The sequence below is a fragment of the Castanea sativa genome, chromosome 4, assembly GCF_040712315.1.
Source record: "Castanea sativa cultivar Marrone di Chiusa Pesio chromosome 4, ASM4071231v1".
Classification (NCBI taxonomy): Eukaryota; Viridiplantae; Streptophyta; class Magnoliopsida; order Fagales; family Fagaceae; genus Castanea; species Castanea sativa.
This window is the reverse complement of record NC_134016.1, coordinates 25,884,512-25,911,392: the sequence shown is the minus strand read 5'-3', so window position 1 is coordinate 25,911,392 and position 26,881 is coordinate 25,884,512. Positions and strand designations below refer to the sequence as shown.

The 26,881-nt window shown below is 34.1% G+C and overlaps 2 protein-coding genes and 1 long non-coding RNA gene across 3 annotated transcripts; 1 reads left to right on the top strand and 2 right to left on the bottom strand.

Moving 5' to 3' along the window:
• The first annotated feature begins 3,266 nt into the window (after positions 1 to 3,266).
• On the top strand, positions 3,267 to 7,200 carry LOC142630573 (uncharacterized). The gene is made up of 2 exons (XM_075804584.1): positions 3,267 to 6,516; positions 6,602 to 7,200. Exons 1-2 carry the CDS (start codon positions 3,540 to 3,542, stop codon positions 6,958 to 6,960), a joined length of 3,336 nt encoding a protein of 1,111 aa, XP_075660699.1. The 5' UTR covers positions 3,267 to 3,539; the 3' UTR covers positions 6,961 to 7,200.
• Positions 7,201 to 20,125: 12,925 nt separating this feature from the next.
• LOC142633166 (uncharacterized) lies at positions 20,126 to 24,006 on the bottom strand. The gene is made up of 4 exons (XR_012843818.1): positions 23,949 to 24,006; positions 23,217 to 23,279; positions 20,598 to 20,710; positions 20,126 to 20,501 (listed from the first exon to the last, which is right to left on the bottom strand). It is a non-coding gene; the product is annotated as an uncharacterized LOC142633166 (long non-coding RNA).
• A 650-nt stretch (positions 24,007 to 24,656) lies between these two features.
• On the bottom strand, positions 24,657 to 25,226 carry LOC142632638 (uncharacterized). The gene has a single exon (XM_075807009.1). It carries the CDS (start codon positions 25,224 to 25,226, stop codon positions 24,657 to 24,659), a length of 570 nt encoding a protein of 189 aa, XP_075663124.1.
• Positions 25,227 to 26,881: the final 1,655 nt, after the last annotated feature.

The following is a 26,881-nucleotide window of genomic DNA, read 5'->3' as shown; positions in this document are numbered from 1 at the left end:
TATTAAGAAACAATAATTTTGTGTATTGATCTTGGTTGATAGTTTGTTACTATTATATAGATATCTATTTGGATTTTTTTTTTCTTCTTATACTTCGGCTCTCTAACTTGAAGCCCTAGGTCGCCTTGAATGGATGGTTCAACTGTTAAAAAGGGAACAAAACCATATTTTGATTATTTGACGGTTTTGGTTTTTAAAACCATGAGTGTGTGTGTAGACGACTAAATTCTTAGTTCGAAATAAATCAAACAAGTAAAATAGTTTTACAAATGTGAATTTGTATTGATGAATATGTGGTACAATTCTCTGTAATTACAAAAGAGTGATCCTTTGATTCGATCTCCTTGAAAGATTTGTTAATTGGAATTGTAGTAATATAACTTTGGTCCGAACACAAGATATCCTTCAATTTGGCTGAAGAATGGATCGAAGATCTTTGAAACGGAATTACAATGAATCTCTGGCTATGAGCTTGTTAGAAATTCTTTGTTCTTTGTATTCTTCGTGTTCTTCGTGTTCTTCGTGCGTTCTTCTTTTCTGAAGGTTTGTGGTGGAAGTTCTTCAGGGCTTTAGAGGCTAGAATCCTTAGAGTTTCACTGATTTGTGGTTTGTTGAGGTTTCTGGAGGCTTTTGAGCTTGATTCTCGTGACCTTTGAGACCTGGACGAGTAGTTTGGATGATTTTCCTTCGAATGTTGTTTGTATTCGAGGTTGAAGTTCTTGAAATTCTTGGAGGCTTTGGGGTTTGATTCCGGCAGAGCTTCTGGATTTCTGAACTCAAGATATCTTTTTCTGTCCTGCCAAATGTCTTAGGAAGGCTTCTATCTATAGGAGTTTGGGGGTGGGTGAGCGACACGTGGCAGAGTTTGATTGGTGACACATGTCACAGCCTGATTGGTCTGCTTATGTCATCGCTTACACATGCTGGATTGCTTGTGTCATCGCTTACACGTGCAGGGCTGCTTGTGTCATCATTTACGCATGCTGATGCGTTCATGCCTTTATTTCAATGACACTTGGCAAATTTCTATTGGTTTTCTGAATAGTGATGGCAAAACCTAGCAGCAGTACGTGGCGCTTTGTAATTGGTTGTATTTTGTGGATTTGGTAGTATGATGTGTCAGCTGTGATAGGTCGGGAATTTTCCCTCTCTACAGTGTGTTCTTGGACAATGGAAACATCCAATCCATGAAGGCGAGTGATGGGTTGGATAAGCTCTCTTGTGTATGTCCAAGTCCAAGGCGATGCAAGCAAATGCACTGGGCTCCTGGAGCATATACCAAGAGTATCCTTTCATAAGTGTCCATCATGCCCACATTCATCGAGATGCGTTGTTGACCCATCAATGTGCATTCTGATCACCCATGTACAACACTTCCGATACGTTGGTGGTGCAACAACAAATGTTAAAAATTGCCAGATGAACAAATGCGAAACTTTTCCCCTTTGAAAATAAGGCAAAATATCTGAAGACTTTCATCTGTGGAAGCAATAAAATAAAAGAAAAAGATTTGGGTAGTGTGTATAGATGAAAGAATAAAGGAGATATTTTTCATTGTGGAAACAATAAAGTACGGAGAATGTTAACCAGCTCCGCTTGGTACTGGTTAAGTACAGAAAAAACAAAAAAAAATTGTCAGAAAAAGTAAAAAAAAATTTTAAATAGTACTTACAAAGCTGAAAAAATGATATAAATTATAAAAATAGACAAAAATTATGTAAAAAAAAAGTAAAAAAATTTGTGGTTAACGGGCACCTGCGCCCGTTAACACAACCCATAAAGTATATAGGTCAATAGTAACTCTATCCATTTTATTCGTACAAAACTTTCTCATTGCTGCTAATTTTTGTACAACATTTTAAATTACCGAGAGCAGTACATATCTTTTTATGTAAAATATAAAAAAAAAATTATCTATTTTAATATAGGAACTTACTTATTTTTATTTTACATACTATACAAAACTTCCTATATTGTATTATTTATTTTACACTACATTTCATTAAAATATCAATTTATTTCTTGATTTTTTTAATTGTTTATTTTTCTTTACCCACATCAATCTACTCTTCTTTTATTTTGGAAATACATAAAGAAAGGATACAAAATTAAATGCAAAATGAATAATATGTAAGTTAATGGAACAACTTTGCAAATTTATACTTCTTTTAGTTTGACTAATGAGACTGGTTTTAAGGCTTAAATATGTAAAATTCAACAATTTTTTTTCCTATTTTGCATTGTCTAATGCAAACGCTCTATCCTCACCTTTATTTTTTTAATTCCGAACTTTATCCTCTGATTTCGTCATGCACGTATAATGCCCCTTTAACTAATAACACGCGCGTTGATGTTTTCTTTTTTGTTGGTGGGAACGAATCTTCTACAACTTCGGCTGAGTTTGGATAGAGATTATTGTTTCTGCGTTTCACGTTTCAAATTTTTTTTTCTCTGCCGCGTTTCAGACCGAGGGGACAAATGTTACTGTTTATGCTACTGTTCATAAATAGTAGCCGCATTTTGTTGACTTTTTAGCTCTTTTCAGCACATATGTGGGTCTCATATACTGTTCACGAGACTCACAAACTTCACTTTTCAAAATTTTTTTTATTAAAAATGGGTCTCACAGGACTATTCATACATTTAAAAATTATTTTACTACAGTATTTTCAGTTTTTAATTTTCAATTTTCAATTTTCAACAATAAAGTCTATCTAAACGGACCCATCATTTTATAAACCCAAGAAAGTGTGACTAGTGCTACGTTTTTCTAGTTAAAATTTGATATGAAAAACAAAAATTATTGCTTAATAAATATCTGACCTCATTTTTTAATACAAATGGTGCTAAATCCATCTTATTCACTGACTCACTCTCAACGAAATTCTAGTCCCAAAAAATAAACAAACCATTTCTTCCAAACTATTATCTCCTGGGTAATGCTTCTGGAAGCAGATGATTTTAGTTTAAAAATGGGCGGTTCATTTTGGACTCAAGTAGTGGCAACTGTGAAATTCACACCTATTCCTGTTCTATTCAGCCACTTTTTTTTTTTTTACTAGAAAAAGATATGATATTTTTCGGTAAAGACAACAACCGAGTAACAGACAAGATCCAAAGCAAGTCAAATTGTCAAAAAGGTCCAGCGTCTTATCTATAGCGGGGGCCAGAAACCGCGTTGTCATGTTAGACACTAGCAGATGGCTCACAAATTTGGCCTTAAAAACCATGCAACATATTTAATTCTCTTACGGACAACATTGCACTGTCTTTCTGATACAACAATAAACTACATATATACTATATATAACATAACCGCTTTCACACATACTCTATCTCTCTTTCATTCTCAAGATTTGAACTTTGTTCCTCTCTCTAAATTCCAAATCAATGCTGGGTTTTGCTGCAAGCCCCAAGTAGGCAAGTACCATCACTCACTCTAAAGCTGAACATTCTTTTTTACCATCTTTAGTGAGTTAGTCTGTCTTTCTTTATAGTTTTATCTTCTACAGAATCTGCACCATTAAATTTGAATTACCATGCAGCTTGTTTTGAACCATTTATTGCTGATTTTATGCTTCACTGCATCCATATATGGTTATATTGTCTCTGGTCTCAACTCTGATGGGATAACTTTGTTGGCACTCCTGAGGCACTGGAAATCTGTGCCTCCTTCCATAACCTCCAGCTGGAATGCTTCTGATTCCTCTCCTTGCTCATGGGCAGGAGTGGAGTGTGACAACGCTCACAATGTGATGTCCCTTAACCTCTCTAGTCAGGCAATTTCAGGTCGGTTAGGACCTGAAATTGGGCACCTTAGTCAATTGCAAATCCTTGTCTTGAGTTATAACAATTTCTTTGGTGTCATACCTAAAGAGTTAGGCAGCTGTAGTGTTCTTGAGCAATTGGACCTATCTGTAAACAACTTTAGTGGAGAAATACCTGATAGATTTGAAAACTTGCATAGTTTACTGTCATTGAGCCTTTATGAAAATATGCTGATTGGTGAAATACCCGAATCCGTGTTTCGGATTCCATACTTGGAATATGTGTATCTAAACAATAACAATTTCAATGGCTCAATTCCAGCAAATGTTGGAAACATGAGTGAGGTTTTGAGTCTATGGTTATCTGGTAATCAGTTATCAGGGATGATTCCTTCATCTATTGGAAATTGTAGTAAACTGGAGGAACTTTATTTGAATCAGAATCAACTGGTGGGTATTTTGCCTGAGAGTCTAAACAATCTTGAGAACCTTGCTTATTTATCAGTCAGCCAAAATAGTCTTGAGGGTAGAATTCCTTTGGGTTTGGGCAATTGCAAGAGTTTATACTACTTGGATTTGTCGTTCAATGGTTTTAGTGGAGGTATTCCACCAGGCTTGGGCAATTGTAGTGACTTAACATACTTCGCTGCTGTGAGTAGCAACTTAACGGGCAATATCGCATCTTCCTTTGGTCTACTATATAAGCTTTCACAACTTCACCTTCCTGAAAACCATTTGTCTGGAAAAATACCGCCCGAACTTGGGAAGTGCAAGTCCCTGGAAGACCTACAATTGTATACAAACCAACTTGAGGGGGAAATTCCCAGTGAATTAGGGATGCTGACTGAGTTGCAGGTCATTGAATTGTTTAACAACCGTTTAATGGGTGAGATTCCCATTAGCATTTGGAAGATTCCGAGTCTCCAGTATCTTCATGTGTATAATAACAGCCTTTCCGGGGAGCTACCTCTGGAGATGACTGAGCTCAAACAACTTAAAAACATTTCATTGTATGACAACCAATTCTCTGGAGTCATACCTGAAAGTTTGGGGATTAATAGCAGCTTAATACAGTTGGACTTTACGAATAATAAGTTCACCGGTAAAATTCCTCCAAATCTTTGCTTTGGAAAGCAATTAAGTGTGCTGAATATGGGTCAAAATCAACTTCAAGGTAGCATACCTTCTGATGTAGGAAGCTGTTCAACTCTGCGAAGATTAATCCTCAAACAAAACAACTTCACAGGGGCTCTTCCAGAATTTGCCAAAAATACAAAGCTTTTATTAATGGACATCAGTGAAAATAATATTGGTGGAGCAATTCCATCAAGCCTGGGAAATTGCACCAACCTCACTTCCATTTTTTTGTCCAAGAATATGTTTACAGGGTTTATACCCCCAGAGCTAGGAAACCTCGTGAATCTGCAGACATTGAGTTTGGCTGAAAACAAATTGGAAGGTCCTTTGCCATCTCAGCTATCAAATTGTGTCAAATTAGAGAGATTTGATGTGGGTTTCAATCTATTGAATGGCTCAATTCCATCTAGTTTGAGGAGCTGGGCAGGTTTATCCACTTTGATTTTGAGAGAGAATCGTTTTATTGGGGGTGTCCCATCGTTCTTGTCGGAATTTAAAATGCTCTCAGAGCTACAACTTGGTGGAAATTTTTTTGGAGGAGAGATTCCTTCGTTTATTGGGGCACTGCAGGATCTATTCTATGCATTGAATCTCAGCAGTAATGGGTTGACAGGTGAAGTTCCTTTAGAGCTTGGGAAATTGAACAGGCTTCTGCAGCTGGATGTGTCTCATAACAATTTGACAGGAACTTTGATAGCTCTAGAGGAAATGCAGTCATTAGTTGAGATCAATATTTCATACAATCACTTCACAGGTCCTGTCCCGCAAACACTAATGAAGTTTCTGAACTCATCTCCATCATCATTCTTAGGCAACCCCAGCCTTTGTGTCAGTTGTCTTCCATCTGGTGGCTTAACCTGCACCGGAAACAGCAATTTCAAGCCTTGTGACCTTCAATCAAGCAATAAAAAAGGTCTTAGTAGATTAGAAGTCGCAATGATAGCCCTTGGATTCTCACTAGCTCTTGTTTTTATGCTTCTCGGATTGGTTCTTGTTTTTCTTTTCTGCAGAAGACCAAAGCAGGAAGCTGACACTTCTGCTCAAGAGGGACCATCTTCCCTGCTTAAAAAACTAATGGAGGCTACAGAAAATCTAAATGACCGGTATTTAATTGGGCGAGGAGCCCATGGAGTTGTGTATAAGGCCTCATTGAGCCCAGACAAAGTTTTTGCCGTGAAGAAGCTTGCATTTTCTGGGAATAAAGGAGGAAACCTAAGTATGGCTAGAGAAATTCAAACTGTTGGGAAGATTAGGCACCGGAATTTGGTGAGACTGGAAGACTTTTGGTTACAAAAGGACTATGGCTTAATCTTGTATAGGTACATGCAAAATGGGAGCCTTCATGATGTTTTACATGAAGTGAATCCACCACCAACACTAGAGTGGGGTGTCCGCTACAAAATAGCAGTTGGAACAGCACATGGATTGGCATATCTCCATTTTGACTGTGATCCTCCTATAGTACACCGTGATATCAAGCCAAATAACATACTTTTAGACTCAGAGATGGAGCCTCATATTTCTGATTTTGGTATCGCCAAGCTTCTGGATCAGTCCTCTGCTTCAACCCCATCCATCTCAGTTGCGGGTACATTTGGTTATATTGCACCAGGTAATTCTTCTGCATTTATTGTTGTTTAGCCTATTTCTATTTTTAGATTTTTAAATTGAATGATTTGTGTACCATGGCTTTACAGAAAATGCATACACAACAACAAAGAGTAAGGAGTCTGATGTGTATAGTTATGGGGTTGTTTTGCTTGAGCTGTTAAGCCGAAAGAAGGCATTGGATCCATCATTCATGGAGGAAATGGATATTGTGAGTTGGGTCAGGTCTGTCTGGAGCAATACAGGAGAAATTGAAAAGATTGTTGATTCAAGCCTTATGGAGGAATTTTTGCATTCAGATATCATGGAACAAGTTATTGATGTGTTTGTGTTGGCTTTGAGGTGCACTGAAAAGGAGCCAAGCAAGAGACCTACAATGAGAGATGTTGTCAGACAATTATTAGATGCCAGTACCCCCATGAGGAGTAAAAAGAAACAACCTATTTAAGTTTCTAACTTGGTTGTGCCTGTTGGCAAAAAAATTATTGTTTTTAATGTTCTAGATTTAGTTCCTTTGGAGAGTATTGTGTACTTGATTATGTAATTATAATGCACTTTTGAAGAAAATGGGTCAAAACACTCTCAAATGTGGATACTAATTTGCGTATGCATAAACACACCAAATGTTAATCTGAGGAGCCTTAAAATTGAGACATGGACTTCTGCAAATATATTTACATAGATTTCTACCACTAATGCTAATTGTGATTATGATATAAAGAAACTCAGTGCTACTTTTAGTACGTTCACATTGTTTATCTTCCTTGATTCAAAGAGACAGGAAATTCATTATTTTTACTTGTAAAGGAAAAAATAAAAATAAATAGACTTTGGTTTGAAATATTTGTCTTATTAATCTGACTATCTAGGTTGGATTCTGATTTTTCATGTAATTTTGAAATGGGTTGAGTTCTTTGAGCGTGGGCTTATATGGTTGGTTTCTTTCAACAATAAAGAAAAAACGTATGCAGATAAAATAATGTATATGCTTCATGGCCATCCGACTTGAGTATAAACTAAGCAGCAGCCTCTCAGTTCTGGGAAAACTTATATTGGGTATTAGACCTGGACTTCTCAAAAAAAAGTAAGCTGGACTTGTCTGGGCCCAAAAGATGTTCATGTTGGCTGCCCATAGTTTAAAAAAAAAAAAAAAAACCATAATCCTAGGATTTTATTTATTTAATTATTAGAGATATGTGTTTAAAAAAAAAAGAAAAAAAAGAATTGCAAGATTATTTTCTCTCTCTCTCCTGCTCTCTACTCTCCATTTAGTGATGGAGCTAGAAAATTTTGTCCGTGAGACCAAGTTATATATATATAATCATACATAAAATATGTAATCTGCAATATGATTTGACTTATGTTATTGCTTGTATATAACAAAAGCATGTACATTAAAGTTTGTCTTTATATTAATCAAAACAACTATTTTTTCTACTATATCTATTCTATTTGTAAACTATGAATTATCTTTTAAATCATACAGAATTTAAACATTCAAATCAAGATTTTATGTTAAATAAATTAGAGATCAAACAATTAGAGTATATAATAGTTTTAAAAATCAAGAAATATGTAAAAATATAATCAATTTAAATAATAATCATCACTTTATATGTATGTGTGTGTGTGTCTATATATATATATAGGTTGGGTTCAAGTTACACCTGGTGTAATTTTAAGCAATATTACACTACTCAATATTTTTTAATTGGACGCGAATATTGACAAATCCACCGTTCGATTACATTATCTTTGTATATTCTTCATGCTTACAAAATTTCAAGGTGATTAAAGATTAATAGCCATGTCATCAATCAATTGTTAAAATTCAAATTTTTGTAGTCTAAAATAATGCATAAAAGATGCATTTATAGATCAAATGGTAAATAGCATCCGATTGATATGAAAATTGGCATGCATGTTAGGACCATATAGAACATGTAATTCAACGGTTGGATTTTCAAAATATTAATTCAATAACAAGTTATTGGGTGGTGTAACATTGGTTAGAATTACACCAAGTGTAACTTGAATCCATCTCTCTCTCTCTCTCTCTCTCTCTCTCTCTCTATATATATATATATATATATATATATATATATATATATATATATATATATATATATACAAATATAAATTAATACAAAATAATAATAATAATATATAAATAAACTAAAAAAATAAAAAAACTCTTATTTCTCATACAAAGGATAGCTTTCCACGTGCATCCATGTGCATTCCCCTTGTTTGCATTTATCAAGACATGTAGCCCCTAAAAATACTGTAAGTGTAAGGGAAATGTCAACGGGTTTAGAACTATTTTTACAAATATTTTTTATGGAAAAATTATAAAACAACTATTTTTTTGATAACTTTTTATATTTTCTCGTGAAAGTAATATAAAAAATTTTCTAATATTAATTTATTAACAATTGTCCTAAGAGCATCCGTTAACATGACTTATACTATAATATTAAGATAGTCACTATAACATTTTTTGAATTCAAATTCTTAGAATAACAACATATATTTTTCTCTATTTAAACTTATCCTTACTTTATAAAAAATAAAAATAAATAAAAACTCCGAACTTTGGGTAAATTGAACATTGTGCTTTTAATTTAAAATTATAAACTCTTAAACTTTGAGAAATGCCCATATCGATCCTTTTGCTTTCATTGAATTAATGCTCTGAATGAATAATAAAACCAATCTTTTTAAACTGAAACTTAATATTTTTAAAATCATATTAAATTATACTAATTTTTTTTCCTCTCTCTGCGGAAAATTCTACCAATCCTTTTTTTTTTCCTCTATGATCTTTTATTTATTCCTTTAAAATTGTAAATTCTGATAGTTCACAAAATTTCACAATTTTGCAAATTGCATAGAAAGATATCCCAACTATGGAGCTCTTAGAATGGGTTGCCGCCAAGAAAGTAGGCTGGTGATTAGAACTTGACTTGGGGAGCTCTTATGAATGGATAAAGACCACTTATTGAATCCCTCTAGCTAGTTTAATGGCGGTGATTGTGTTGCATTTTGATTATGGTTGAGAGGTTTGTTTAGGGGTTTGTCTTGCATCGGAAGAACATGGATTAGGAGAATTGTTAGGGGATGCTGAAGATAAAGGGAGAAAGAAAAAAAAAAAAGTAAATAAATACATTTTCCATTTATTTTCATTAAATTTCAATTTAAAAGTATTTCTTTGTTAAAATGCATTGTGTGTGTACAAGGGATCTAGATCCTCTAGATTTTTTAGTGAACTTTATCACAGATAGTCCTTAAAATCCTTACATTTTCCTTCTAATATAAGACTAATAAGATTCCAAATGATGCTATGTCAGCATTTCACTAATTAAACTATCAAAATAATAATTTTTTGATAAAATACTATTTTGGTCCTTAAACTTTATAAAAAAAAAATGTTTTCCATTTCTAAACTTTAAGAAGTTCATTTTTTGTCTTTAAACTATTGAAAAGTTCATCTTTCATTCCTAAACTATTGAAAATATTTTATTTGTGTCCTTAAACTTTCCCAAAAATTTGGTTTTCATCCTTATACTATTGAAAAAAGTTCTACTTTCATTCCTATTTTTGTTTTTAAACTATTGAAAAAACTCTTTATAAAGTTTAAGGATGAAAAAAAAAACTTTTTAAAGTTTAGAGATAAAAAACAAACTTTTGGTAAAGTTTAGGAACAAAAATAATATTTTACCCTATTTTTTTTAATAAAAAAACTCAACTAATTGCTAACTTTGACAATAACATCTCTAAAGGAAGAAAAAAAAAAAAAAAAAAAACCCCAAAGTCTTTCCCCTCCTGCCAAAACTCATGGTGTGCATTCCTCCATGAATCACCATCCATAGATTTGTAGGAGTAAAGTATGTTTGCATCATATCACACATACATAACAATGAATCAACTCTAATTTCATAGCAATTTTACAACAAATAATAGGTGACAAGTTATTACTGGTTCTAATTTGAATCCACTATTTAAATTACCTTTTTACCCTTCAATAACAGCCAGTAACAACTTGTCATTTAGGATTTGTTGTGAAAATATTTTGGACAACATTTCTCTTTTATTAGAGGTCTTTCCCCTTCCCAGGCATCATTGTTAACGATGCAAAGCGGTTAAGCCTTGGTTTTTGAATTTTTCTATCAAAAATTATTATTTTAATGGGTTAATTAGTGGAATGATTACTCGGTGAAATCCCAATTCCATTGTGAAAATTGTTGCTCTCCTCACTGCCAAAGCCTCTAAAACTTCTACACTTTATGGCATGTGAATCTTTTCAGCTAAGGAAGCCATCACTTTACCCTTTCCATTCCGAACCACAATTCCAATTCTAACTTCACCTATCTCTGCGAACATAGCCCCCTCATAATTAACTTTGTATATGTCTGGTATTGGTGGTTTCCATCTCGAGCAAACAGGTATTGGAGGACAAGATTTGCTTGACAGTTTTGCCTAGAACTTGATCACTAAATTTTGTGCTGCCTCAAAAATCTTCATAGTGGATTGACTAGGCTCCTTGAGTCGACATTTATTCCTCCTATACCTGTGAACCATGCCACTACTATGAATAATTCCAAGTTTTTATGCTGTTGTTCGACCACACTGACCACGTCTCAGAAAGAAGAGAATTGTGTAAAATCACGTCGAATATCATTGAACCTAGATCCCCATTTAGGATGGATTACATCACATTCCCATAGGGCATGAAGAGTAGATTCCTTTAACTTTCCACAAGCGTTGCATAGAGGAGAGTCTAGAACTTTTCGGTGATGAAGATTCTTCAATGTTGGTAAAGCACTAGAACAGGCCCGCCATCAGAAAATTCTCTTCTTGTTCGGAATTTTTAATTTTCAAATACCATTCCAGAAAATTTTTTGTGTCACTGAGTTTGAGCTATAGGCACCCTCCCTGTTTTCCAACTCACAAAGAAGTCGATAACCCATTCTCACTGTATATAATCCACTTATACTTTGAGGCCAAACCACACAATCTTCTTGAGGAGTTCTACAGAGCGGGATGACTTTAATTTTTAGAACTACAAACAGAGTAATGGAATAATCAAACAACTCTAAATTCTAGTCCCTCGTATTTGGATCAATAATATCAAAAACTATGGAATCATCAAGATTTTCTATGTTATGAGGCACTGCTTTTGTTGGAATATATCCCCTGGAATCCTGTTATTATGGAACTATTGGAAAATCACGTATTTGTATCGCATACAAAACATACGCAGCGGAAATTTAACGGATCTACTTCATACACAATCGATAACATGCACTATGTAAGTTTTAGAATTGGAGAATAAGAAAGCATACCTTGGAGCGGTGAAATTCAAAACCGAAGATCAGAAGCACTTGGGAACACTTTTAATCTTTACTCCAATTCCACTTAATGTCCAAGATGTATGGTCTCTCAATCAGTTTCCAATGAGAGAATAAGAAAGTGTCTAACACTCACACACAAACTATTTCATTCTAAGTCTGATCTTAATAAAAAACACTTATGAAAGAGACTTCTTTATTTCTGTGTGTTTCTCTCATTATATAACTGATTATCTAATTGGACTAGCCTTTTGGGTCAATCCAATTGGGCTCTAGTATGTGGCTTGGAGTGGGACCAAAAGGGACCAATAAGATACTAGCTCCAATAGGCCTTGGGCTTTTTTGTCAACTCTTGACAAGTTCAAAGTTACCATAAATTATATTTAATACCACTATATAAATATAGTTGCACTCTAGGCCTTATCTATAAATTGTATCTCAAGACTTTATTATACATTCAACCCCTTTATTAAAATATTCGTAGTAATACAAAGTCAGGAATATAAACTACCACTTTGAAGATTACTACATCTTAATCATTGAGAACCCGGTTTAATCATTTTTGTTATTCATCATATATTTAAGAAATCCAATTTCATAAATATATACTTTAGTAACTCCTTACTAAAGTGGTTGGGTCCAACATTCTGAATAACCAAACCCATTAAACTTATCTCAAGGGAATATTTTATATCTCCGTTAAGAGATTATGAATTCCATCTTGAGAATATATATTCCATCAACACTAAATGCGGCTACCCAACATACTGAGGTTTTGACCGTGACCAATAGATCTCACTCCTGATATATCAAAGTAACCTACATCTCATGATCAGGTCCATTATTCTCTTAGGATTTAGAGTTTATGTAAATAAAAGTCGTGAAATTTATTATTCATTTGACAATCGTTAGGAGAATAATAAATCTCACAGCGGTCCTGTTCAATATGTCTTTAACTCTTAAAACATATCAACATACCAACTAGAAGTCTCCACTTCCATGATCAAGACAAATCATCTTAGTTGATATGTTATAGTTTTCGCAGATGAAACGCCCAATTTCATCACCGACTACGAACTACATTTTGAGTTTACAAGGAACTTGTGATTTACATCTTCTGTGACTAAATCACATAAATTACATACAATGCATCTCATGGACTATGATAATGTCCCATTAGTTCATTTATAGATGGTCTCATATAATTAAACAATTTAATTATTTATGACATGCCAATAATTATTTATGACATGTCATAGTCCTTTATAAAGGAACTTCAAACTTAAAAGGAAAGAATCCTTTCTTGAAGCATTATATGCTATACTTGGCTAAAATCTAATCTATTTAAGCAGTATGAGATAGATCCAACATCCTAATTTCAGAATTTTAATAAAGTTAAATTCCTAGGATAACTAGTCTTTTCCAAGTACTTTATATCAATCTAGATTAGACAACAAAAAACTCTATTGATGACAATAACTTTACATCATTCTAAATGATTAGAATGTCATCAATATACATTAAGAAATTTATTATTCTATATAGCTTTACACACATAAGGCCTTTTAATACTTGATCAAAATCAAACAATTTGATTTCTTGATCAAAGATGATATTTTATAATTTAGATGCGTGTTTTAGTCCATAAATGGAATTTAAGCAACTTGCATACTAGACACTACTGGTTCTTTGTTATGTACAAGTCTAGTTACATCATATAGATGTTTTTCTCAAGATTGCTACTAATAGAAGCTTTCTTGACATTCATTGCCATATTTCATTCAAATGAAATATAATGGATAAGAGAATCTAGATAGTGTCAAACTTGACTATTGGTGAAAAAATCTTTTTATAGTTGAACCATTTCTTTCTAAATAAATATTTTCGCCATTAGTCTTGACTTTGAAGGTTTGCACATTCAATTCTATCAATCTCATTTTTCTTGTAGACCTATTTGAGAACAATAGGATTAATGCCATTAGGCTCCTCTACAAGTTCTAGACTTTAAATAGAATGTAATTCTATTTACATAACCTTGATCCAATAATCCATATTCATATCATCTATTGCCTCTACGTAGGACTGAGGATAAAATTCATATCATTGTCGAATGACTTCAAAAGTTTATTCCAAACGTATGAATTTATTTGTTAATTAACAATCCTCCCACTACGATATTGTACCGGTGCACTAGCTATATTTGTAGAATAATGCCTTGTGATGTATCTAATACAACTATCTCATTTTTAAATGTATTTCATAGGTGTCCTACAACAAATTCTGACATTTTCCTTCTAGAACAATTCTACGTTTTGCTTTAAGATTATTCACATAGTCATCATCAAGAAACTTTATATTTGTACTTTACAAAAACATATCTTCTTTATGACTACCAAAACAATATTCTGTAATTTCTTTTGGATATCCAACATAAACACACATTTTTCTATCTTTTGATTTCAATTTGTTAGACTTCCTTTCTAGCACAAGTGCTGGACATCTCCAAAAGTGGAAGTATTATATACTAGGTTTTCACCTAATCCACAATTTGACAAATATCATAAGAAAAAACTTTTGAAATCAGATTTAGAAAATGTATAGTAATAATTGCAATATATCTCCAAAAAAAATAAGCAAATGGAAATACTAATAATGTACTTTACTATTTCTAAAAGAGTCTTATTCCTCCTTCATGTATGCGCTCACTTAAACGAAGTTATTGAAACTATATTCCTTTACAATAATGGAACCCTAGATCGTATTATCCTCTAAATAGAATTCATAGATTGGGAATATAACAAAATAATGGTTCTAAAAGCCCATCTTTCACCAATCTTGAATGTCATTTAGATTAACAAGATCTAGACATAAGTGCCAAAACATACATTGCTAAAGGACGAAAACTTTATCTTTCAAAGTAAAACATGTAAATTTCCATCTAGAAAAGAATCATGGACAATGCTTAGCTTTACCAAAACCGGAAACACTTTCCTTTTGGTCATACTTTTGAGTCTAATTTCCTTTTTGGCAACTACTAGGGCAACTAGCTTGCCCAACTGTTTGGTATTTTAATTCCTTTTTTTTTTACCACTTTTTCCTTTCAGTCTAGGCTAAGAATTTGAATTAAATCATATTGATCCTAGCCTTAGCTTTTAGGATGTCTTCCGTTGCATAGAACTCACCCATCAATTCAGATAATATAAAAAAAAATTATTTATTTTCAAAACAATCTGAATTGACCAAATGATTCTAACAAGGACTTATGGATCATATCCATATGAGATTAACATTTAATCTCTACATCCAAATATTTCAATTCAATTTATTTAAATAAAATATTTTCATAAAATGATATATAATTGGAACTCCTTAAGCTTTTCTTGGCATTCAATATGACTTATATTGAATTTCGTCTAGTAGCACGATATTCCATACCAAAACATCTCATTTAGACTTAATATTAAGTCTAAGTCTAGTACTAACTCTTGCATCTCATGCTGTAGCACAATTGAGATAGAAGCCAATGAAATATTATAGCATTTCAATGGAGACTATGATCATATCATAAGCTATCTTCCATTAATGCATCATGCGTAGGAAATCATGACAATGTTGAATCGGAACATAAATATGTACTTCAGCTCCTTTAAGCACCATGTCCAAAATTATTTCTTAGTTAATATGATTCACTTAAAATAGTAGCTAGAGAACAAAACTATGACAACTTTATTTTGAGACTATGAACATAATTACAGGGACATTATATTTTGCATCCATAACCATATAGTATGGAACCCAAAAAACATACTATACTAGGTGCAATGACAACCTAATCCCGCAATTAATATTTCTCGGAAGCGAGGTCATACCAATCACTATGATCAGGCGAGAAATATTCTCATTATTAATGCTATCATGGTAACTCTTACCAAACAAAAATAATTTGCCGCTTTTCCTTTAGCCTCTAAGTAATAATGACATAGCTCCTTTGGGAGGTTAACATTACACTTAATCTAGTGTACACCATTATCTAGAATTATGTGTAGCCACATTTCATCTCCCTTTATAGTGTTTAAACTTGTAGTACCATAAAACAAAACACATTCCTTTGGGATCACGAGGCATATACGCCAAGACAAGGTGCTTGTTCACACTACTTTAAATAGCTAAATTCAATCTTGTAGTACCATGAAGTAAACACCCTCCTTTGGGATCGCGAGACATATACGCCAAAACGAGGTGCTAACCCTACACTACTATGAGCCGATAATGGAGGCCGTGAGATCCAACCCTTGTATCTCTCTCCCACTAGAAATTTTAAAACAACTGTTTTGTCCTAAAAACATTGTGATCTAATTACAATTTTAACCCTGCACATCAAATGTGTTTAATTGTTTAAATTCAATGTGATGTTACTAAGTCACGTGACAATAGTGTAACGAACTTTCGCGCAACGAACTTTCGCGCAACGAACTTTCGTGCAACGAACTTTCGCGCAATCACAAAGAAGTTTAACCTTGTAATCTGTGAAGTAAATACCCTCCGCATGGAATGCAAGACTTGAAGTCAAGAAAAGGTATCTATTCACATTACAATAAACTTAACAAAAGGGTTTTATCAACACTCCCACTTGTTATTTGGGTTTTTCTTAAATAATTGTGATCCCATCACAACTAATAACCTTGCACTTGTTAAAGACTCTAATCTTATTAGAATCACCAACTAAAATGGAAGTCCTAAACTATTTAGGATTCCTTAAACACTAATGAATCAAAATTTAATTATATAGAACTCTATCCTTAATTTACAGATAAAGTATTTAAATCCCATTAGAAAATATATAACTTTTAATTAAAATTTTAATCTGATTAAAAACCTCTAATTAAAATAAATTAAGGACTTTCAATCATACAACAATTCTAATCTCATTAGAATGTTTCTTAAAAGACAAGTCCCAAACTATTTAGGACTAAGAGTTCCATTTAACTAATATATTTGATCTCATTAGGTCTTTCAGTTAGAAACATGTGTAATCTAATCACACATAGCCCTACTCTTTATACATGTAAAAAAAATAGGTGTTAGAATTTTTTGGCTACTCATTCTGGCGACTTGCCCAGTCGCAAGTTTTGGCTACTCATTTTGGCGACTCGACCAGTCGCAAGTTCATCTAGAAGTTCTCGCGACTCATCTCGCGACTTGCCAGTCGCGAAAATGCCCAAAAACAACTGTTTTTCTTTTAACCATTTTTGACGTTTCCAAAGAACAAAACACATTCTTAATGATAAAAAACAATGAGATCAAGATTAAAACTTGAATTTCATTGATGTTAAAGTGTTAAAATTCAATTTTACATGATTAAAATCAAACTTAAACAACATCATAACATCAAAATCAGTTTTAATCAAACAATAGTTTCAAAACTAAAATATGCAGAAAAATGACTGCATAATCTTCACAACTATGAAAATAGTCTTCTTGAATTCTAAAACTCACTAAACATGTTATATAGATTTGAAAATGAAAACCGCTCTGATACCAATTGTTGGAAAATCACGTGTTTGTATCGCATACAAAACATACGCAGCGGAAATTTAACGGATCTACTTCATACACAATTGATAACATGCACTATGTAAGTTTTAGAATTAGAGAACAAGAAAGCATACCTTGGAGCGGTGAAATTCAAAACCGAAGATCAGAAGCACTTGTGAACACTTTTAATCTTCACTCCAATTGCACTTAATGCCCAAGATGTGTGGTCTCTCAATCAGTTTCCAATGAGAGAATAAGAAAGTGTCTAACACTCACACACAAACTATTTCATTCTAAGTCTGATCTTAATGAAAAAGACTTATGAAAGAGACTTCTTTAAAACCTGTATGTTTCTCTCCTTATATAACTGATTATCTAATTGGGCTAGCCTTTTGGGCCAATCCAATTGGGCTCTAGTATGTGGCTTGGAGTGGGACCAAAAAGGACCAATAAGACACTAGCTCTAATGGGCCTTGGGCTTTTCTGTCAACTCTTGACAAGTCCAAAGTTACCATTAACTATATTTAATACCACTATATAAATATAGTTGTACTCTAGGCCTTATCTATAAATTATATCCCAAGACTTTATTATACATTCAACCCCTTCATTAAAATATTCATAGTAATACAAAGTCATGAATATAGATTGCCACTTTGAAGATTACTACATCTTAATCATTGAGTAACTGGTTTAATCCTTTACGTTATTCATCATATATTTATGAAATCTAATTTCATAAATATATACTTTAGTAACTCTTTACTAAAGTAGTTGGGCCCAACACTCTGAATAACCAAACCTATTAAACTTATCTCAAGGGAATATTTTATATCTCCAGGGAATATTTTATATCTCCAGTGAATATTTTATATCTCCGTTAAGAGATTATGAATTCCATCTTGAGAATATATGTTTCATCAACACTAAATGCGGCTGTCCAACATACTGAAGCTTTTATCGTGACTAATAGATCTCACTCTTGATATATCAAAACAACCTACATCTCATGATCAGGTCCATTATTCTCTTAGGATTTAGAGTTGATATGAATAGAAGTTGTGAGATTTATTATTCATTTGACAGTCGTTAGGAGAATAGTAAATCTCACAGCGGTCCAGTTCAATATGTCTTAACTTTTAAAACATATCAACATACCAACTAGAAGTCTCCACTTTCATGATCAAAACAAATTATCTTAGTTGATATGTTATAGTCTTCGCAGATGAAACGCCCAATTTCATCACCGACTACGAACTACATTTTGAGTTTACAAGGAATTTGTGATTTACATCTTCTGTGGCTAAATCACATAAATCACATATAATGCATCTCATGGACTATGATAATGTCCCATTAGTTCATTTATAGATAGTCTCATATAATTAAACAATTTAATTATTTATGACATGCCAATAAATAAGATTTTAGGGTATAAACCCCAACAGGAACAATCGAACTTTATTACCATCTCCAATTCTCCACAACATCCCTTTCTCGACAATAGACCTTGCCTTTAGTATGCTTTGCCATGCATATGAATGAGCCTTTTGAGTTCTTTGCATCAAAAACCGATCAAGGAAAGAATTTTGCACTAAACACCTTGTAAAATGATGAGGTTCTATCAATGTGCAGCCTCCACACTTGTTTTGCCAACATAGCCTCGTTGAATCCTGCCAAGTCCTTGAAGCCCAATCCCCCTTCCTACTTGTGTTTTCATAGAGTTTTCCAATTTTTCAATGAATTTTCCTTTGATCACCATGCTCACCCCTATCAAAACTTTTGAATTAGCATTTCAATATCATGGCAAAGTCTTATAGGTAGTTTGAAACAACTTATAGTGAAAGTTGGAATAGCCTGAACAATCGCTTTTAGCAAGATTTCTCTTCATACTTGGGACATTAGATTTTCCTTCCATCCCCATAATTTATTCCAAACACGTTCCTTGATGTAGTTGAGGATGGCATTTTCACTTCTCCCCACAATCGTTGGCAAACCGAGGTATTTTTCATTTTCCTTAATCTCTAGAACACCTAAGAAATTTAAAATTTCCTCTTTCTTCTCTTTGGCCACAGCTTTACTAAATAATAGTGTAGTCTTTCTCCAGTTTATTTGCTGAACCGTGGCTTGTTCATACACCGTTAAGATATCCTAAATAACTTCCTTCTTGTCGAATTCCTCTTGTAGGAAATATTTCTCCTTTAGGCTCGCCATTCATCAATATTGAGTAAGATACTATGCTGATACACTAAAAAATCAGGGTTATCTTAGGGGTGTGCGCAGTTCGGTAGAGGCGGTTTTTTTTCAAATTTATTACTGAACCGATAGAGATCGGTTTTTTCATAATTGGTATCGATGCACATTGCCTATGGTCGGTTTTACGACCTATAGCGGTGCGGTTTTTTGTGATGCGGTTTAGTCGGTTTAATCAGTTTGGTCAGTTTGAAATATTTAAAAAAACTATTTTTTTTAATAATAAAAAAATTGGGCTTTCAAGGCCAATATCAATATATCAACCTGTTCAAGAAACCTGTGCCAACCTAGTTAAACATAAAACAAAAGCAAAAGAAAAGTCATTATAAAAAAAGTAAAAATGCCAAATAATATTTTTCTACATCCAACCAACACACAAAAGCTTATTCCAAAACCTGTGCAAAATCTATGCAAAAAATCTGTTCACATAATGATCCAAATTCTTTTATTTCATTCACCATGCAAAAATATTTTGAAATTGCCTCAATAAGAGTTCAACTCCCAAAATACTATCATGTAGCATATAAATTAGTGTCACTGTGTGTGTCAGTGTCAATAACAATAAGCGTTAATGTATCCACTTAACAACGTATTACATTGTCACTGTCCACAGATGCCAAAAGAAAGATATACAAATTAAATTAGCATTTAGGCAAAAAAATGCTAATTGCTTGTATCCCCAATAATAATCCCACCCATAAATACCTAAATAACTACCATTAGTGAAAAGTCCACTACCAATAACATGTACAAATATAATTAGCATATAGGCAAAAGAATGCTAATTCTTGTAAGTCCTTTGTCTAGTAAGTTTGTGTACTACGCAACATTCTAAAACTCCTACAAAATACTAAAAAAAAAAAACAAAATAAACACGTGTTAATAATAATAAAATGTTTATGAACAATAGAATATTTATAATTAACACAAACAAATGTATACTTACATAATACTAACTACTAATTAACTCCAAGCAAAGAGCAACATATCACTCATTATCATCCAACACAACGGTGCTTGGATCCTTCTCCATAGGCATTGGGCAAACCGATGCAATTTCTACAATCCCATTCAAAATAAAATGATTCGTAAGCATTGAGCAAATAAATAAACAATTGATATATACAACAAACAAAATGAACATATATTTACCAGTGTTAATCTCAAAACCATCCATATCCTCCACATTATCCATGCACTCTCGAAGCTTTATTGGTTTTTTTTTCTTTGCATCATTCAACCAATTTTGGGTACAAATAAGGGCTTTAACTGTATTAGGAGATAGTGAACTACGGAATGAATCCAAAAAACGCCCCTTGTACTAAAAGCAGACTCAGATGCAACTATAGAGACAGGAATAACCAACACATCACGGGCAATTTGAGAAAGGACTCGATATCTATAAGAATTCATTTTCCACCACATTAAGATGTCAAAATCTTCCACATCAGGGTCCTTAGAAGATTCTAACAAATACCTAACCAACTCAGATTTGCTTTTCACACTATCCTCGTCTGCCAAGTGTTGCTTAAACCTATTATTATAAATTTTAATGCGATCAGACAATGAAGCATTGTCAACACTTGGCCTAGAGTCCCTAGACAGTGAAACACCACTACCACTAGAACTTGAAGCTCCATTTTGACCAACTCTCTCCACATACAACCTCTTCAATGCATCCCTAACCTTAGAGCTCATCGCATCCCCTTTGTCCTTTCCATACTACTCCCTAAACTAAAACTTTACATACTTCAATCTATACCTTGGGTCAAGAACAACAGCAATAAAAAGCATCAAATTGATATTATCCATACTTCCCCAATACTTATCATATTTTCTTTTCATCTCTACCGCCATACTCTTCAAAAGTGGATCCCCATCAACACTACACAACTGTTGCAATTGATATTCAATGCTAATTAGCTCATAGAAGTATGTATTAGAAGTGACAAATAAGGACCCAGAAAATCTAAGTGTCGCCTCATAAAATATGCCAAGAAATTTCACAAAGGTCTTAATATTTTCCCAATCAAGATAGTTAGGAGGATCAATGGGCTTTTTCCCATTTCCATCCGATTCACAAAAAAAAAAAAGTTTGTGATGCCCATCCTCCTCTTCCAACCTATCAAATGCTCTCACAAATTTCAAAGCACATTCTATAAGTGGAATTCCACCTTGTTGGCACATCAAGCGACAATAAACATTTGGCTTTGATTTTCTCAATTTCAACACATTCTTGAAACTTCTCAAACCTTGTGGGAGAAGCTCTCACATATCGCACCGCATTCCTAACTTTGGCAATTGATTCATGAATGGACTTCAACCCACTTTGCACTATCAAATTCAAGATATGCGCACAACAACGCATATGCATGAACTCACTACCCAATATGGTACTATCTCTTTCTTTTGTTTTCTTCTTCACATATTCAATTGCCACATCATTAGAACTAGCATTGTCCGCGGTGATTGTAAGCAACCGGTCTATACCCTATTTCAACAAACATGACTCAACAGCTCTACCTATGGTGTCCCCTTTGTGATTAGCTATAGGGTAAAAGTTCAAGATTTTCTTTTGGTAAGTCCAATCCCCATCAATGAAGTGTGCGGTGACTACCATGTAGTTCAAGTTTTGTATGGATGTCCAAGTATCTGTTGTCACAGAAACCCGTTGCTCAACAAAAGCCCCTCTCAAAATATCCACCTCACTAGAATAAATCTTCATACAAGCCTTTGCAATGGTAGTGCGATGGGGAATAGGAAACCTAAGCTCAACTATTTCCATAAATTCTTGAAAGTCTTGACGCTCCACAAATTTAAAAGACAATTCATCAATGATGATCATCCTTCCCAACGCCAACCTTATCTTCTCTTCACTATAGTTTGCAACCACTAACACATGTGAACCACTTTCCCCTTCTCTCTTCGCTTGGAAAGACAAAGTTTTTTGCTTATCATTACGGGAAAAAGGCTACTTCTTACACGCCTTCATGTGTTGCAACATGCCCGAAGTACCATTTTTCTTACCAAGACATTTATATTGATTTTTACAATACTTTTATTGAGACCTAGGATTATCGGGATCAAAACCAACCAACTTAATGAAGTGCTTCCATACTATAGACGGGTCTTTACCACCTTGTTTAGGTGATAGTGGGGGAAGTGATGTACCAAGTCCAATTGGTGCTGCAGGTTCAGGTGGGTTAGGGTTAGCACCAGGACTAGGAGGAGGTGGGTTAGGGTCCCCAAGTGCACCAAATCTAGGTGGAGCATTGACATCCATCTAATAATAAAATTTCCAATCAACAAAAAAACAAAGTTTTCACAACAATATCAAATTATAATTAATTAGTTTAGTTACAACAATAACAAACTAACAAATTAACAATCATTAGTCATTACTCAACAATTCATGTCACTAATATTAACAAGGAATTTATTATATTGTTCTCAATATAAATATAAAATAAAAGCTAATTTTATATATATAAACTTAAAGCATTAGATATCGAGTACTAAAAATTTAAAATCAAAATGATGAATATAATGAGTGATTAGTGATTACCTCTCCGTGAAGGATTGAAAGCGTGAACTCTCTCAATCTCTGTCTCCCTCAAAAATTAAAATGCTGAAGAAAAAAAAAAGTTAGTACTTAGTAGACTGTGACAACTAACAATGTATTACTAAGTTTACTAAGTTTATAGTTTATAGTTTATACTATTACTAACTTACTATAAACTTACTAGAGTAACAACTAAGACTAATGACATAGTTAAGACTTAAAGACATAGTTTATACTATTACTATAAACTTACTAATATTATATTATATTATTATACATGTAAGCAGCTACGAACAGCCAAGCCAACCTTAATAGTTAATATTAATAAATTATATATGTAATCATTATTGCATTAAGCATCTGTGTATGTATATATAATATTATATTTTTATACGTAATGTAAGCAGCTACTTTACTTGGTGTTGGACCCCCACAAAATAGAAAGACACAGGCACTGAATCACACGACTCACACAAGCTTTGCAAACATTCCAGTATACTACTGCTATAACTATTGGCTTAGCTGCTAAAGACAAACATTCAAACTTCAAAGTTTCAAACATTAAAAGTTTAAAACACATGCATAGTTGCATACGACGAAGAAGCTTAAAACAGTAAAACAGTTGTTTTTGGTTTTGCAGAGAGATTTGCTTTGAGAGATTTCAAGCATTCAAAGTTTCAAACAGTAAAAAACAAAAACAAACAAAACCAAAAGTCAAAACACGAAGAAGCTTACCGTTGTTTTGCAGAGCTCAGGCGAGGTGCTGCGTCAGGCGAGAGCGAGAGAGAGAGTTAAAAGATTCTGAGAGAAAAATATGAATTTATATACCCCTGAGAATTTGTAAACCTAGCATAAAACGCACAGTTTTGCTTCTTCTTTTTTTTAATAATACCCATACATACGATGTCGTTTTATCACTTTTATCAGCTTCATAAAAAAAAAAAAAAACAAAATCAGAACAGAGTATCGGTTTGGTTCGGTGCTGTCTCGGTTTTGGATTTCTCAATCCGATGACTGCACCGCATCGGCTTCGGAACGGAGGGTGAAGTTCGAACGCCGGCCTTGGCTCATTCGGTCGGCACTAGAGTCAGGACAGTTTCGTCTGCGCCGGTCGGTGACGTCGGATCCGGTGACGTTTTGCTGAACCTTAGTTATCCATGCGTCACAAAACCAATCTTCTTCATAATTTCAGTAAAGAAACACCATTCCACTCTATCGTTTGTCTTACTCATGTCTAACTTAAGGGTCAAGAAATTTGCAATCTTTAATTTATGGGTTCGCATATGGTGGAGTGTCTCAAAAGCAACTAAGATATTATCTAAAATAACTTTATTTGATTGGAACACACTTTGGGATTCAGATAATGCTAGCCATAAATTTTTTAAGCCTATTTGCAATAACTTTAGAGACAAGTTTGTAAGTGATATTACACAGTTCAATAGGTCAAAACTCAGGTACTCTAGATGGACACTTAACTTTGGGAATTAGAGTAATAAAAGTGAAATTAATAGATGAGGTAATAAAACCTATATTCAAACAAGTTAGGACTGCATATGAAACATCCTCCCTGATGCAAGGCCAGAATTGTTTGAAAAACAGAGGAGGTAACCCATCTGGACCTGGAGCTTTTAGCGATTCCATTTGTTTCAAAGCCTCATTAACTTCAGTCTTTACAAACTCTGTAGTTAGCATAGAATTTAACTCCTCTGTAATCATCTCCGGCACTGTTGCTAGGACTTCATCCAAATTTAAAGAGGAGGCCAAGGTGAACAATGTTTGGCAATACATGACTAACATGCTAGAAATCTCAACCTTGTCTAAACATAAAACTCCAATAGAATTTTCCTGTTCCTTAATCTGGTTCCGAAATCTATGGGAAGCACGGCTATGAAAGTATTTTGTATTTTGATCCCCCTCATGCACCCATAAAGCTCTGGATCTCTGTGTCCACATATTTTCTTCCTTGATTAGAAGCCCATTAATCTCCCATTTTAAGTGACGAACTCGGTCCATTGAACCTCCCTAGATTACCAACTCCTCAACCTGCCGAAGTTGATCTTTCTTTTCTTTCAAAGCCTGGGTTATATTCCAAAAAGCTACCCGACTCCACCAATTAAGTTTATCTGACAATTTTTTATTTTCCCTTCCACTTGATCAATCGGTCTACCAGGGAAAGCTTTTCTCCAAGCTGATTTTACAATATCTTTACATCCCTCATCTTCTGAGCACATTTGTTCGAACCGCCATGGTTTCTGTCTTCTTTTTGGAACCCCCATAGGCAACATAACTAGTGGTTTATGATCCAAAGATCCATTCTCCAAGTGCAAAACTTTTGTTGCTAAAAATTTTTCAAGCTAGTCAATGGTCGCAACGACTTTATCCAACCTTTCCTAAATCGTGTAACCCTTCCTGTGATCATTGCAACAAGTAAATTTACCTCCCATAAAACCCAAATCTTGGAAACCACATTCATCAAGCACACAACTACGGAATCAAATATTTATTTTCAATCTTCGTAATTTCGCCCAAGATTCGTGGCGATTGTTTGGCTCACCATAGAAGCCTGTGAACCTCCATTCATCCTCTTTCCCCTAGTTCACAATGGCATCAATATGATTAAGGGAGTAAATATCAATGGAGAAATCACAATATGCTTTCTAGAAAACAGTCACACCTCCTTCTCTACTCTTTTTGGAAACTTCAATCAATCCACCATATTTGTAACGTACCCGAATTTCTTCTAGCCTTGCTTTGTCAAGCCATGTTTCAACAAGGAACAGGACTGAGGGATCTTGTGCCTGAATCAAATCTCCAAGCTCCTGATCTGTCTGTGGGTTCCCAAAATCATGACAGTTCCAACATAGAAGATTCATTGCTTCTAGCAAGGCCGAATTTCAGCATTCGCCAATAATATAGTACTTTTTGGGTCATCATGGAAAACTAGCGTTCGCTTATTAAGTAGCTCATGATCGACAATCTTAGTGCTTATCCGTTTCAGTGTGGTAGTGGTAAGCACCACCTGTTCTTCTAGAGTTTGAGTCTATAGCAGCCTCTTTCACTTGGGAGCATAATAAACTTCAGCCACATTGTTTGCTTCATTTGAAATTGAGTTATTCTTTGGCACGTGAGGTGCATGCTCCACAAAATTGGCACATGTTTCTAATGGGCTAGCAAGGTTAAGGGTTTTCTTAATATTTTTTCCCGTTGAAGGATCGGAAATCTTTTCTGTTTCCATAATTAACTCTATCTCACAATAACCTCCCTTACTTAAATCAAACCTCCTTAACTCATGATCAATCTCCATAATTTTTGTATTGAAGTGCTCCCCCTGAATCACGGAATCCCCCATAATTGGATTTATGTTTAAGCTAGCACCATTTTGAATTTGAAACATCTGTAACCGCTCCCACAAAATCCTGGATATCCAAATTTTGTGTTTGGGATTCTAAGGTATCACTGTAGTGAGCTCCACCACGCATCTGTTGTACTAGTATGCCTCGTGTTTCACCATGCTCAGATGGTGTAGGTTTGCTCTATTGACTACTTCCAGCACCTCATTCTTTCTTCTTGGCTTCATAATACCCGAGTACTACCAGCACTAAGTTTTTATGCATGGGCAAGGGAGAGGCATGAATTCATGGACCATACTGCTAGTCTTTTTGAGTTAA